This window comes from Polyodon spathula, chromosome 21, assembly GCF_017654505.1.
Source record: "Polyodon spathula isolate WHYD16114869_AA chromosome 21, ASM1765450v1, whole genome shotgun sequence".
NCBI lineage: Eukaryota > Metazoa > Chordata > Actinopteri > Acipenseriformes > Polyodontidae > Polyodon > Polyodon spathula.
Genome location: NC_054554.1, coordinates 30,663,085 through 30,677,757, shown reverse-complemented (window position 1 = coordinate 30,677,757; position 14,673 = coordinate 30,663,085). Strand labels below are relative to the sequence as shown.

General features: G+C 42.3%; 1 protein-coding gene across 8 annotated transcripts in view; it reads left to right on the top strand.

The window, feature by feature from the left end:
• Positions 1 to 12,686, top strand: part of LOC121296732 (septin-9-like) — a 41,476-nt gene extending 28,790 nt beyond the window's left edge. For 7 of the 8 annotated variants that reach the window (XM_041222516.1, XM_041222512.1, XM_041222511.1 and 4 more), the window contains 9 exons: positions 2,923 to 3,117; positions 4,009 to 4,137; positions 4,441 to 4,522; positions 4,656 to 4,793; positions 7,038 to 7,155; positions 8,254 to 8,349; positions 8,633 to 8,729; positions 10,533 to 10,584; positions 11,023 to 12,686. In XM_041222516.1, the coding sequence (XP_041078450.1) occupies positions 2,923 to 3,117; positions 4,009 to 4,137; positions 4,441 to 4,522; positions 4,656 to 4,793; positions 7,038 to 7,155; positions 8,254 to 8,349; positions 8,633 to 8,729; positions 10,533 to 10,584; positions 11,023 to 11,155 (1,040 nt within the window). In that variant the 3' untranslated portion in view covers positions 11,156 to 12,686. Of the gene's footprint in view, positions 1 to 1,019; positions 1,103 to 2,922; positions 3,118 to 4,008; positions 4,138 to 4,440; positions 4,523 to 4,655; positions 4,794 to 7,037; positions 7,156 to 8,253; positions 8,350 to 8,632; positions 8,730 to 10,532; positions 10,585 to 11,022 lie in introns of those variants that run through there. The other variant, XM_041222519.1, reaches the window with a different exon arrangement.
• The last annotated feature ends 1,987 nt before the right edge of the window (positions 12,687 to 14,673 follow it).

The window sequence follows — 14,673 nt, the reverse complement described above, 5'->3', positions numbered from 1 at the left end:
AGTAACCCTAATCTTGAACTATCTAATGTTAACTTTGGTGAGGTAGTGCAGGATTACACTGTGAAGGCACGGTGCACTCCACACACTTGACGCTTGGTGTTTGTATTTGATGCTCACCCTTTGGTACCCCTGCTATTGCTAATGGGCACACTATCTGAAAAGCCCTCAGGGAATGTATTTATCCTTTTTATTTATGAAATGATCTACATAACGTGCATGTTAACCAAGAGCTGCTGCATACTTGGGATACAAATGAAAACGACCTAGCTAAAGTGTTCTTCAATGGATTTCTTGCTATAGGTATTAGGTATACACCATACTGTAGTAATATGTTATTGAAACGGAGTACTAAAACTGGATTGTACTTCTTATTGTTGCTACATGCTGCATGTTCACTGTGGTTTATTAAGGGGAGCAGCTTGTCACCTGACTGTCGGAGATTCGTTTAGTTTAGCAGAAGCCAGTCCTGACCGCGAGGGAGATAGTGAGGCTTGCTGTTTCCTGCCTGCTGTCTAGTTTTGAACAAGCAAGGGTACCTGCTATTAGAAGCACTGCAGTGGGGTTTCATACATGGGTTTGAAAATCAGGAAAGTCTTTTCAGTCAGTCAGGATTTTAAGAAGCCCCCCACAAAAAATAATTGTGGACAGCACAGCCTAGTCATATAAACATGAACCACAAAACCCTTTGACCGCACAAACAGAAATGTCTGGCGTTCTGGGTTTCTGTTCTTTCAAATGAAAGCCATTAAAAACTAATTGAGGTGCATTTAGTTTACGAAAGCTGGGAATACATGGATAGTTCTATTAAGAGGAACTAGAAAATCGCCTCCAAGCAAAAAGAAGCCCTTCCATGAATACTTTCAATTAAAAAGAGAAAGAAAAGTTAGTGCTTGGAGTGGTTCAGTGCAGGCGGTTACAGATCAAACCTAGCTCTTCATACGAAGTACTCGTTGTGCCTCTTTTGAAAGTGCTGCAAGATTATTGGTGGTAGACAGCGTGGGCCACCAGATCCGTTAGCTCTTCCTGTTCAGACACCTCCATTTTACAACGGCTCGAGTCTCAAATCAGGAGTAACCTGCGCTGGGTAGCTGAGTAGCACAAGGTGGGTCAGCTTGGAGCTTTCTATCCGCAAAACAATTAACAAGTTAGTCATGCCCTTTTATATGCACATTTTGTATGTGTGATTGCAGCAGTTAAAATAGCACACTTTGATGTAATTGTTTAATAGGGTGAGAGCTTCTGCATGTGCGTGGTTTCACTGGGGCTGTGCTGTGCTGATACTAGGCGCCTCTCCTAACGACTATTCCATGGTATTTGTGTGTGTTATTTATTGGCGCAGGCTTACTCTTGGTGATGCAGGTATGGTGAATTGTGTGTATTTGTTTTATATATTCTGAGCTTTGAGAGAAGTAACACATTCTTGTGGATTTGCTGCTACCGATATCGTACTGTCTCAGCCAGCAACAGAATGTGCAGAACACACAAAGGACAATGTAGCTGTTTTTATTATTGAATCTTGTTCAAAGAACACTCTGCATGTTGCTCAATGCTGATGACATATGTGCATGTTATTGTTATTCTACTGTAATGCTAGATTGTAGGAGCTGCTCAAATGTTTTAGCTGGAGGGATTGTTACCTGCCTCTCTTTGCATTTACAACAGTCAGTTTATTCGACTGTCACTGTTGGTTATTGGCAGCAAATGAAGTTCGCTCAATTTTCGATGGAAATCTTGCTTTGTTTGACTTGTTCTGTTTTGTGAGGTCTGTGCTTGAAACATGGTATGCTGTAGTTTAACTGAAGGGACTGCACAGCAGTTGCTGCACACTCTGCATGTTTTATAAAGTGCTTTGAACTCCTCTTTGTTAACTTGGGTTAACAGTGGTCAAATCTAGCATTGGAAATGAAATGAAAATGTATAAAAATTAAAAAGGCAAATGAGAATGCGAGGAACATCAGTGTTCACAAAACTGGTAACATATCCTTTACTCCGTTACATTTCTGTTGATGTACAGCGTAGAAATAGATGTAACTGGAGCTATACCCTAAATGCTGTAGAACTTCCTTTTTCAAAACACGAAATAATGCTAAAGCGGCAATATACAGTTTTACAGGATTATTGCAATTGTACAAATATGAAGTCTGTATTTCATGAAGCTGTGGCTTCATGTATATATGTTTTATAATTGAGTTTAATTGGATAATCTTGACAGCATTTATACAGCTGCTTTTAGGCATTGCTCTGTACAACAAAGCAGCATCAGACACTCTTATCTCTGTCCTATTTTCTCATTTCCTGCTAGCTGAGCAACCACAGCTCTGACAGCATGCAACAGCCCGGTCTCTCCAGCTCTCGCTCTGACTAGCAACTGCACCAATCTGTCTTGCCAATGATCTGCATCATAGATCCCAGTGCCATTCAAAACGGCACGCCTCCTCCTGGCGCACTGCCACCACCACATTGTGTTGACACTTTATAATTGCTTAATTTCTGATTTCTATAGAAAAATTACATGGCAAATAAAACAATAAGGCGAGCTGCCATCATTTTAGAACCAGTTGGTTTTAAAAGTTTTGTTTTAAGGGGCACCACACTATTAGGAACCCTTGCTTTGTTAGTTATTTTTACACTCTCATTGTGCGTAATCAGCCTTGTTATTTCCACTGATACAGTGCTGGTCCATGTGGTCTGTGAAGCAAACATGCTAATTAAATAGTTCCACTGACCTCTAACATTGCTTTTGAATATTGCAAAGTCACAAGCAATATACATAGTGAGAGAGACCAACAGTCTGGCTCTCAGAACCTCCTGAGCAGGGACAACCCATAACTCCCTAGGAAGGATGAAGAAGCCTTTGCAACGTCACCCACAATGCTTGCTGTTTAAAAAGCTTCCCTCCTTTCGTCCTCTGCTTCCCAACAGTGCCAGAGGTAATTCCCTGCAACACAAGTACCGCCATGGCAGAGCCTTCCAGAGACGCGGCTAGCAAGCCAGTCCCGTCAGTACGCGGCGAGAGGCCGCCCCCTGACTTCAACTACGTGGGCATCGATGCCATCCTGGAGCAGATGAGAAGGAAGGCCATGAAGCAGGGCTTCCAGCTCAACATTATGGTTGTGGGTGAGTCCCTGCCCTGCATTTTCCTAACTTTACAAAGCCTGATTTATCATCCAAACACAGTAACTGATCTGTTTTGATCCTCCCCTAACCCAAATGCATTCTTTTCAAAAATGGGGATTTTATTTTATTTATTTATTTTTGGGGAGACTTTGTTTGTTTTTTAATGTGATGTAACCAGGGTGTATTGGCATCTCAGTTTTATTCTAGTGATTTGAAAGTGGAAAAAAACAAATCAATAAAGCCACTAATATAGAAACTAATTAAAAAAAAAAAAAAAAAAAAAAAAAAGCTTTCGGTTTTGTTATTTCTGAAAGCAAAGGGTGTAAAAGTAACGACAACATTACAATTAACAAATGACCATACAATATAGAGATTGATCGGCAGCCACTTTGCCCCGCAGTTTTTATCTAGCAGGATTTGATGTTGAAAAATAAAAGCTGTTATTTTACTGAACCGACTTTGCCATGTAAGGCTGGAGGTTTTGGAGCAGATTTCTGATGGAAGCTCAGCTGCCGATGCCTTGGGCCTGAGTGAATGGGCAGCCTCTGCTATAGCTTGGCTGTGCATGATTAGGAGGGGGATCTGGCACATGAATGGATTCCAATGGGCCCAAAATTCAAAAGCTTCTCTGTAAAGTTTCATCACACGGGCGGGCACATCTAGAAAGATTAACAGTCAGTGACACTGCTGTAGGAGAGATACTTCTCTTAAGGAACAGTGCATATGTTTCAATACAAGAAACACCAGAGCAAACTGTCACTCATGTACTTGGATGTTTATAGGAGGACTATAATTTGTATTAAATCCAGGACTCCATCTATTTCCAATGCTCAATGTGAAGCTGTGACTGTTACCTCTCTCTCTCTCTGTTCTGTTCTGTTCTGTGCTCAGGTCAGAGCGGACTGGGAAAGTCCACGCTGGTGAACACTCTCTTCAAGTCCAAGGTGAGCCGCAGATCCATGCAAGCCACAGCCGAGGAGAGGATTCCCAAGACGATTGAGATCAAATCCGTCAGCCACGGTGAGAACATCAGAGCCATGCGTTTCCACTGAGGCAAAGGTTACTCAGACAGGCTTTTAGAAAGATGCACCCGCATTCAAACCAGAAGGAAATGAGTCACAGGGCTGCTGTACTTCTCAGACCCTTCCTTCAGTGAGTGTGTACTGAATAGGAGACTTGTGTAGGGTCCAGTTTATGCTGCTTTTAACTAACTAATAGATTGGTTATAAGTAAAATACAACACAAATCAATGAAATATTCCTCGATGCTCCCGCATTGTGTTCCTGCTCATCCCTGCTCTCGCTCTTTCCCTTTCCCTCCCAGATATTGAGGAGAAGGGAGTCCGGATGAAGCTCACTGTAATCGACACGCCTGGATTTGGAGATCACATCAACAATGAGAACTGGTAAGTGTGCCCCCTCTCCATTGGTCCAGTTAAACTTCCATTTAATAAGTGAACTATGAACTTGCCAAGCCCTTGTATCCAGACTATGTGTAGAGCGTTTCTGTGCTGATTCCTCTCCTCTACCTCTTGGAAGCTGGCAGCCCATCATGAAGTTCATCAATGATCAGTATGAGAAGTACCTTCAGGAGGAGCTCAACATTAACAGGAAGAGGTGGATCCCTGACTCCAGAGTGCACTGCTGTATATACTTCATTCCCCCCACCGGACACTGGTGAGTACCCCATTGTCATCAACACAATATGAGCATTTCCTTTCCACAATATTCAGATATGTGAGAGCTGCTCTGAACTCTACCCTGCTGTGGGTATGTGAGAGAGCTGCTCTGAACTCTACCCTGCTGTGGGTATATGAGAGAGCTGCTCTGTATTCTACCCTGCTGTGGGTATGTGAGAGAACTGGCTGTGCTGTCAGCTGCTCTGAAGGCTGCTGTTCTGCTTGCTCTGGCTTAGCTCTGTGTTCAGGCCTGTCTCACGGGGCTGTGGTTTCCTGTCCATGTGACTGTGGAGGATACAGCTGGCTGTTGATGAGCTGAAGAAACACAGAATTGTGGAAACTGTGCGCAGGATGTCAGGAAGCAAACTCCCCAGAGGGGTGGGGGGGGGGGGAGGAGGGGGCCTTTTGGAGGAGAGGAGAGGGGAGGGGGAGTTCCTGGGGGAGGGTTTTGGTTCTTTGTCAAATTCAGTCCGTATGCTCTGTGTAATTTTATGTTGAAATTTCAAATTCTGTGTTAAAATGACTCCTGACTTTTACAGTACCTGAGCTTCATTGAGCACCAGCTGTGTTAAATCTAGACTGGGATATTCATGTTGCACGGATTGCTTTGTCTGGAATATGCATGAGAAGTCTGTTCATGTCACTGTGCACAACCTCCCAAAGGAACATGCTTTCTCTGGCTGATGGGGTACATTGAATCTTGACCTTTTCATTTTATAATCTTCTGCCTTCACATCTGCATGTAATTGAACTCTGTGCCACGCGTTTCATGCATCTTGTTTATCACTACATTAAAAACCTGAGCCTTTAACCCTTTGGTTAATATAGACTGGTAAGCTGATGCATGCCATATAGTCTAATAGCCTTGAATTCAAACTCACTCCTTGCAGGCAGTGAGATTGACACTCTTTCTGCAATTACACAATGCCCCCATTCCTCAGGGCTGCTTGACAGTAACTGATCTGATTACACACTTGGATATTTTACCTACAGGCTCCCCTAAAAATGTGTAGCCTGCAGCAGGCTTTCATATAAACTAGATGGGTTCATGTCGCCACTGAGTGGTGTCTGTAAGCTCACACCTGTCCGTGAAAGACTCGGAACACAGACCTGGTTCAATCACAGCTCAGACCCCAGTAATCAAGACTGAAGCTCTCCTCTTTAGCCCTGCAGATTGTATGCCAGGCTTGCTGGCTTTATCATGCACAGACACGCTGAGGATTATCCACACTCTGACTGAACACAAAATAGTGGCAGCTTTCATTTTCGTGATATTGCATGTTTCATTACTGCTAAGAAATATAATGATCTAGTATGTTCTTTACATTTCCTGAGGCCAATAGTAGTAGAGAGATTCCTAAAATGAAAGGCCCATTTAACATATTCCTGTAGTGTTCAGTGTTTATCCAGCATCATAGATTTCTATCTCCAGAATAAAAAGCTACTCAACAGCTGCTGGGCTGCTTTGAACTGTGATACTAATTGGTGGAAAAAGTGCAATAACCAGATCCAGTACTTTATGGCATTTTTTTAAGCTAGTGCCAAGAGTCAAAAGAAGAAAGTATAAAAAAAGGATGAAACAAACAAGCCTTCTAATTTTGTTGGATATTCAAGAGGTCATCATAGCAGGGATGCAGTGTTCACATCTGGATGAAGAATCTGACCCTTTCCATGAAGGATATCTCAATACACTTTCATAGCATTGAATGACATAACACTGTGTGTTAATGCAGTAAAATTACAAGACACTTTTTTGCAACTCAAGCATGTTGCATTGTAACTGTACAGCCCGGTGCAGAATTACTGTGCTATTAGTGTAAATAGGGTCATCTGCTTTTGTGGAAGGGAAGATAACATCAGTGAGCTTTAAGCTGGCTGCATCTGTTTTCAAGTAATGAGAATTTTATTCCTGCAAATAACTACTTTTTAGTACTGTTTGTTCAATATTCACTTAAGTGCTTGTATGTACATAAGCAGTGGTTCAACTGGAACTGTGCCACAATAAATCTTTCCTCTTGTACAGCTATGCAGCACACACACAGTCTTCATGCGATTTGTTGCTTCCACACATGCTTATTTACCCAACCAAGAGATTGATTCCCTGCCGTCTGTTTTCATGAGTGGCTTACTTGAAAAATACAAATGCAAGCGGTAGTGTATGGGTTCATAGGATCACATGTTTAAACTCAGTTGTTTAGATTCTATTGCTGACTAAGTTGTGTATTTTTGTTTCCCTGTTCAGCCTTCGACCCCTCGATGTGGAGTTTATGAGGCGTCTCAGTAAAGTGGTCAACATAGTGCCTGTGATCGCAAAGGCAGACACGCTGACGCTAGAGGAGAGAGACTTCTTTAAACAAAAGGTACATGATTGCTCTGAACCTACCAGATACACAGCACTGTGTTATTGTGTTATAACAAATCCATGGTTCAATGCCATTCACAAAGCTAACAATATGCAGGAAAGGGTAAACAGTGTCCCGTCCCGTCCCGTCCCGTCCCCCCCAATCATGTGTCTCTTTAATAATTAACAAGGTACAGTAAAAGATATCCGGAGTGGGAGTGCTGCTCTACAAGTAACCTTTTAAAAGTCCTGTTCAAACACGGGGCACGGTGCTATCCAGTGCTTGTTTATCTGACTCAATTCACTACAGTGTGCCGGCAGGCTATAAAAATAACCCCTTCCTTGTGTTGCTCTTGGACTGCATTTTGAGCTGAATGAATGTGAAGCAGAGCTGGCATTCACGTCTTGCTCATTCTGGCTCTCCCAGCACAGCTTTACAGTGAAGGCTGCTTTTGAGGTCTGTTTGAACGTTATTTCCATGTGCTCCTCTGCTGTCTCACTTACTCCTCATTGCTGATGTGGCTGTGGGTGAGGCCGGCTGACATCATTTCCTGGGAAGCTGGCCCAGTCATTTCCAACTGCGTGGAGCCCAGCCTGCCTCTGTGCACTGGCTGTTTATTTGAACATATTTATTAATAGCGGCATGCCTCTCACGTCATACTTCATTAATCAGGAACATCAAGAAAAGGGAGCCTGTGTGTATTGAGGTGTTTTTTCTTCCCCTTTAGCTGCAGCTGGTGATGGCAAAGCAGTGAAGTGTTACATTTCCTAAAGCTGAACAATCCATGACTTCAAATGGAGTACAATCCCACACACTTCTATGAGTTCTTTGTTTCCTTTTTGCTGTTGCTGTGTGTGATTTTTTTATTTATTTATTTAGTTATTTATTTTGTGGTGTGTGTGGATTTTTTTTTTTTTTTAATAGCTGTGTTAACTAGTAGAATAACTGACTGGTAATCCTTTGAATGAGGGCCTTTATTGTAATCTTGTGAATAGGAACTCTATTGCAAGCTCCAGGAGTTCTAATATACTCGACATCACCGTGTTGACACCATAGGGCCATTAAGTGTGAGCAGTTTGAAGACAATGTTTAGCATTCAGTTGTGTGTTTGTGCAGATCAGGGAGGAACTCGGAGCCCACGGCATTGATGTGTATCCACAGAAAGAGTTTGACGAGGACGCTGAGGACCGCATGATCAATGAGAAGATAAGAGTGAGTGTCTGTGCCTGATCATTGAAGAGACATGGCTGTGTGCAGCTCGAGACTCGTGGAGAGGATCGCTGACCAGCAGGTCCTGAGGTTCAGCTCCAGTGGCTGCTGTGTGTTACAGCTGAGCACAGCACAGGAAAGAAAGACGCTTTAGGAAATTGACTGATTTGTAAATTTCTTCATGTAAATTATCAGATAATCAATCTCATTTGTTTAGTTCATGGTTTTTTTTTGTTTTTTTTTTTAACTCATACCTGCCTCTCTATGCTTCTGTTTCGCTCTCCAGGAAATGATTCCATTCGCTGTGGTCGGCAGTGACCAGGAATACCAGGTGAATGGGAGGAGAGTCCTGGGGAGGAAAACTAAATGGGGCACCATTGAAGGTATGTTTAATCAGTAATTATCAAACAAGACATGCAGTGGGAAGTGCTCTGTATGTGTGCTCATGTTAGGCTCGGTTCTGCTTAAGGATAAGGATTCTTTTCTTGGGCTGGCAAAGACAAGTTACCAATAAAGGAGCTTCTGTTGTTACACAGTGTGTCTCAGGGTGCCACACGCAAAGTGCAAGCTGTACTGACTCCACACACAGTTTCCTTTGTTCAGAACAAGGTTCTTATCAGCAAAGCATACATGTAGTAATGGAAGCAGGTACTCTGGCCACTGCATTACTGTATGTGGTTGTATACCTTTATCTCCTCCATGGAAAAGCAGTGGTCTGATTCCTGAGAAGTGGTGCTGTGGTTTACAGCAGTGTGCCAGAGAACATTCACAACATCTGTTATGCTACTGCTAAGTATCCCCCCTAAAATGAGATGTGAAAACACTTTGGAGAGAGTCTGCATGAACAGTTTTTTAAAAATAAACCAGGACTGACAATGGAAGCCAATTAGAATGGGGAGAACATACAGAGACACCCCCACCTCCCCCCTCCAACACAACATACGTCACTGCCTGCTAGTGCCCAGTCCTTGTGTGCAGACAAGCTTTCTGCTTTTTCTAAACTCCGTTCACAGTCCCTGTTTGTCTGAGCAGCACATGTTTATACAGTTAGGAGATGAATGAAGCCAGGAGGATGCCTCAAGCAGAGAGACTCGACTTACACTGCTGTGTTTTCTTGCAGAGAGTACAAAGAGCCTTTTATACCCAGCCAGCCCTGCTGCTCTATCAGTGCAATAAACAAGCGCTTCACTACAGAGGCTGTGCCCCCGTCGGACTGTGTCTACCTGTTAGGGGTCCCAGCCAGACACATTCTCCAGGCTGGCTGTCTGAATATCAGGCAGAGCACCAAACCTTGAAGGAAGGAAATGCAGTTGTCTGCAACATGATCTCAGTTCTCTTCACTGAATATGTTTCTCAATGACAATTCTTTGTCTCTGTGGGTGTCCTTAGATTCTGTCTGCAATTTTTGTTCAGAGAATTTGTATAGTCTCGACAGAAGGCTAGTGTACACTCAAGCCTTTATCTTTGTGTGGATACCATGTGTCTAATATAAAGCTGCTATCTACATTCTCATTCTACATTCTCCATCATAAGGCCACTGTAAGCAACAGCAATGTAACTAACATGTCAAATCTTATATTCCTGCCAATCTTCTAGGTGCAGTTATTCAAATACGATTTTCACTTACAAACTGACATCATCTAATACATGCATACATGCACTCTCATTTGTAAAGTTAATGCATGCTTGTCCTGCATTTTGTCAAGCCTTCAATTCTCTCTTCTGAAATGGTTTCAACAAACTAAATTCCTCAGAAGTTGCTCTGTGATTGCTGGTCTTTGTGACAGGAATCAATGTAACTGTGTATTTTCTTGCTCCGTTTTGCATTGCAAGACTGCCCTCTAGTGACAGCTTTTGAATGGTGCAATAAAACGAATTCACAGTCGAATCCTCAATCTGAGCCTTGCCACAGAATCACAATAGCAGCTAACCCCAGGGATGTGGATGAGAATCTGCTCATTGTTTTTAGAAAAACATTTTATTTATTTTTATTTATTTATTTATTTTAGTAATGTGGAGCATTGTATGTTGAGTATTAAGCTTTACTTTCTCTTGGGTAACTGGGTCTGTTAAACTGCAGCCTAGTGACTGGTGTGGGGCTGACACACGGCAGGGCTGGAAATATAGATCTGCTTGTGTCTTTAACAGGAGCTCATGATCCCTTTTTTAAATCTTTTGTTTTTCAGTTGAGAATATTGCACACTGTGAGTTTGCATATTTGCGAGACCTCCTGATAAGGTTGGTATTCATTCTAAACTGTACTTTGAGAATAATGAGCATGTTATATAGGCCAGTTGCATGAGTTCTGTTGCCTGGTTGGCTCGTAAGGAGCTCCCTCTTTAGTTCAATGATCCGTTATAAAACCTCTCTAAATAAAAGGTTTTATCTGTCTAGTGTTGTTTCTAACATCTTGTATTACACATTCCTGGACTCATTTGATTGTTTAGTCAATACTAAAACTTTAGTGAAGCCTAAAGAAAACTAAACTATGTGGTCCCTATTATAAATATTTTAATGGCATAAAACTAGCTTGGAAATATAATTGAACTGCTCGGGGCCCCTCTGACAATTTTGCCTTTGCTTCATAGTAGGACCCAGTATGTGTTAGAAGATGCTACTACATTGACAGCAATGTCTGCAGCGGTGGCTTTCAGCTTCATGTTTGTTTTATTACAGAACACACATGCAGAACATAAAGGACATCACCAGCAGTATCCACTATGAGATGTACCGTGTGAAGAGGCTGAACGACAGCAACGCGTACTCCAATGGAGTTTCTGAACAAGACGCTTCAACCAATGAAATGTAAAGCAGGCCTCTCAGGCCACACCCCTCCATCCACCCGGATCTGCTACAAAGAAAACCAACTTGAACAAAGTGCCAACACTCTCCTCCAGTGACCAAATGTGTGTATTGAGTAATAGTGTCTATGAGCTCCCGCTCGCTCTGAAACCCGTCTGAATCGCAATGGGGACAAACTGCAGCAGCATGACGAGTTAGAGGCTGGGGCTCGGGGCGAGTGAAAGGGACAGACTGAGCTTTGCTGTGTGCGTGCGTGCGTATCTGTCTGTGTATGCGTGCGTGTCCATGGCATTTTGTATTGGGATGCCGTGTGGGTCGTTTTCTCGGAGCAGTGAGAGACGTGTTCGTAGAGGGCAGTGTGGCAGGTTGTGGTGTAGGTGCTTGTTTGTAGAAGTTGCTGTGTGTGTTTTCACCAGCAATGTTCTCTTGGGTTTTATAATACGTTTTCTGAAAGTTGGGCAATTTTCTAATTTATTTGTAGTGCTTGCTGTTAAATGCCAATAGTTTTAGCAGCTTCAGTATAACACAGCTTCTAAAACACGCAGCAAGCTTTCCCATGTAAGGCTGTTGGGATGGTTTGAGTTGCAGGGACTGCTTGCCTGACTGGACAGGCGAGTTCAGAGGGATTTTATAGAACTGCAATGCAGATGTTTGGAAGTAAGAAACTGCATGATGTAATAATGTGTGTAGCATTGTGAGGAGGTTTGTGTAACAGGGTTGACAGGGCTCTGATTGTGTGTAGTGTGTTGCGCTGATAGGGCTCTTTGATTGTGTAGAGCAGCATTTCATTCATTGTTTTATGAACTTCGTTTGTAAACTGGCTGATTTGCTTTAGTGCTGTTCAGTTGCATTTGTCCTTTTTTTCACTGTGAAGGACAGGGTGTGGGGGGGTGGGGGGTTCTGCTTTCTGTGCCTTATGTAAACCAAATAAGAGCTATGCTATTTTTCCTCTAAAGTGAAACATCTATAATTTGATGTAATAAAAGATCTTTGTGCTGAATGGAAAGGTACAGCCTCTGAATGCAGCTCATGGTTGGTGAGATCTTCTCTTCTTCCAGGCGCATTATTTATGATCTGTCACTGTTCATCACTTGTACTGATGATGACTCTCTCTTATTTATTGTTTCTTTGATTAGCACCTTTTTTTTTTCTTTAGGGAGGGGGTGGGGACTAGCTGGTGATGAATCCAGTATGTTTAACATGGTCTTCAGCACAAGAGACACACTGTATTGGATCACAGTACAACATGATGGGATTTGCACAACCTGTTTAGTTGTGCTTTGCATACTGATCGTCATGCTGCTTCCATGTACAGTGTGCTTCAGTTCAATAGCTATAGAAGTGCAGAAATCTCTGTTATGTGGATCATGTATTTGTCAGTGTGCATCTCTGTCATGTGGATCATGTATTTGTCAGTGTGCATCTCTGTCATCTTGAATCGGTTTAATAAACATGAAGGACACCTCGGATCCTTCCAGGGGCGTCTCATCCTAGTACAAAGCTTGCAGCACTTCTGTCAGGGTGGTTCAATGAGAATGTTTTCTTGTTCATTTCGTTATTTTGTTTTTGTTTTCAGCAATTCAAAGATTTAAGCGTATCTTAAACTTTTCAGTATGGAATCTATTAATTGTGGGTAAAAATAATAAGTATTTGGCTTTTTTTGTTATCAAATGATAATAAATAACACATTTTATGTTTTTATATCATTTCCTAAAATAAACATTTGCAAATTTGTGTTCTGTTTTTATTTATTTTTTTGTTAACCTGTAACATTTATCCCAGATGCAAAACTACGGGACTTTAGTTAGCAAACTGACCATTTTCCGTTACTACCCAGCAACGCTCAGTGGTGATGAAAGAAAAGGCAACAATAACGTCTTTCTGCAGGATGTTTGACCAGTGAATACGTGGCTGTAGCTGAGAGGGGGCAAAACGACGATAGCATTGCATGTTGAACATATTTCCAGGTAACTGGCATTCTTAACGTGTGTGCGTGTGCAACATCTAATCAATCCTGCAGTGGATTTCAAGCAACCAATAGATATGTTTTGTAGCCACTGAAACTCTACATTCAATAACATCACTTCCACTATAGTTTTGTTTTTCCATTATTTTTATGCATGTTTAAAAATAGGATCACACACATAGACGACTTTCCCTTTTGATCATGTTATTGTATTGGCATGTTCGCACTGCCTCCTGGGTGAAGTACTAATCATTCAATTTGGTTTGCAGTTAGAACACATTTTTCCTCAAGTTACTGTGTTGATTTCAAGACCTTCTTGAACATGTATGCATTCCATTAGGATTTTAATCTTTCTAAGTAAGAAGACTTAGAGCCTGGCCTGCAGAACTTCAGCTGTTTGAACACCTCTTTATATTGACCCTTAACCTGTTTCCAGGCCCCTCGTACTGATGTACCTGCCATGCCAGTGATGCCACTTTCAGTATATTCATTCAAAGTACATGTGATTGCATTTCATTGTTGCCTGCCTCTCAAAACTCATCAGCTTTATCCATTGGGCTATTCTTTCATGGGAGGCAGATAATCGATTTCAGGAATGCAGTTTAGTATCCATCTGGCTAAGGGTAAGAATGCATGTGCTCAGTGAAAACACCATAATGAGCAGCTTTGTCAATGTGATCATCTGGTAACACTTGATAGGAGGCCTGACCAGCAATAAGCATCTACAAACTGGCTTCCACAGACAGTCTTTCCTCCAGTCAGTTTGACTGGGTGCTGGGGCCAGGCAGGAGTCTTAGCAAGTGGCGTAAATCTAATAATCGGGGCGGCCTTGAACATATCCAAGTAGTGATGGTGTAACCCTGCTTATTCTTCACCTTCCTGAATATACTTTTATGCTCTTCGCTTTGCTGCACGTCCCATGACATTTGTAGACAATTAAGATGCTGTGTTTTGGCAGTGATTTTGAAATGCTGCTTCTCCATGTGCTTCCTGAGTTTAAAGAAGGAAACGCTTTTCAGTGTGGAGACGCTCTCCTCATTCCAGGGCCCTGCTCTACACAGTTTATGTACATAATGGAGGAGGGAGGGGTTCTTTTCTGCTAAGATAGCGATGTGAAAGTCACTCAAACCTAACTCTTTAATGGCGGTGCCTCTTTCACCATCTCAGCACCAGACATGGCGTTTCTTACATTGTCTGCTGCCTTCAGGTTGAGACACAGTTTTTTTTTTTTAATGTAAGTCGCTCATTATTACTACCCCCCCACCCCCCTCCACCATTTGTGTTTTCTATATTGGTCTCTCCAAGTAGATGACAAAGCCCACAGTGCAGTTAGGAATGGGAAACACAGAGGTTATTTCAGCAGTGAATTGTGTGTGTGTGCAGATCATGTTACAGCAGTAAGTAGTGAGACTGCACAGATGAAACTATGTAGAAGCAGGTTTACTTTCCACAGATAGGTATGTGTTTAATGACTAGAAGTCAACACCATACTGTTACTAGCAGTGGCAGCTACTAGGCAGGTTGGGACAGACCGCCAAGGGAATCAAAGACATGTAAGA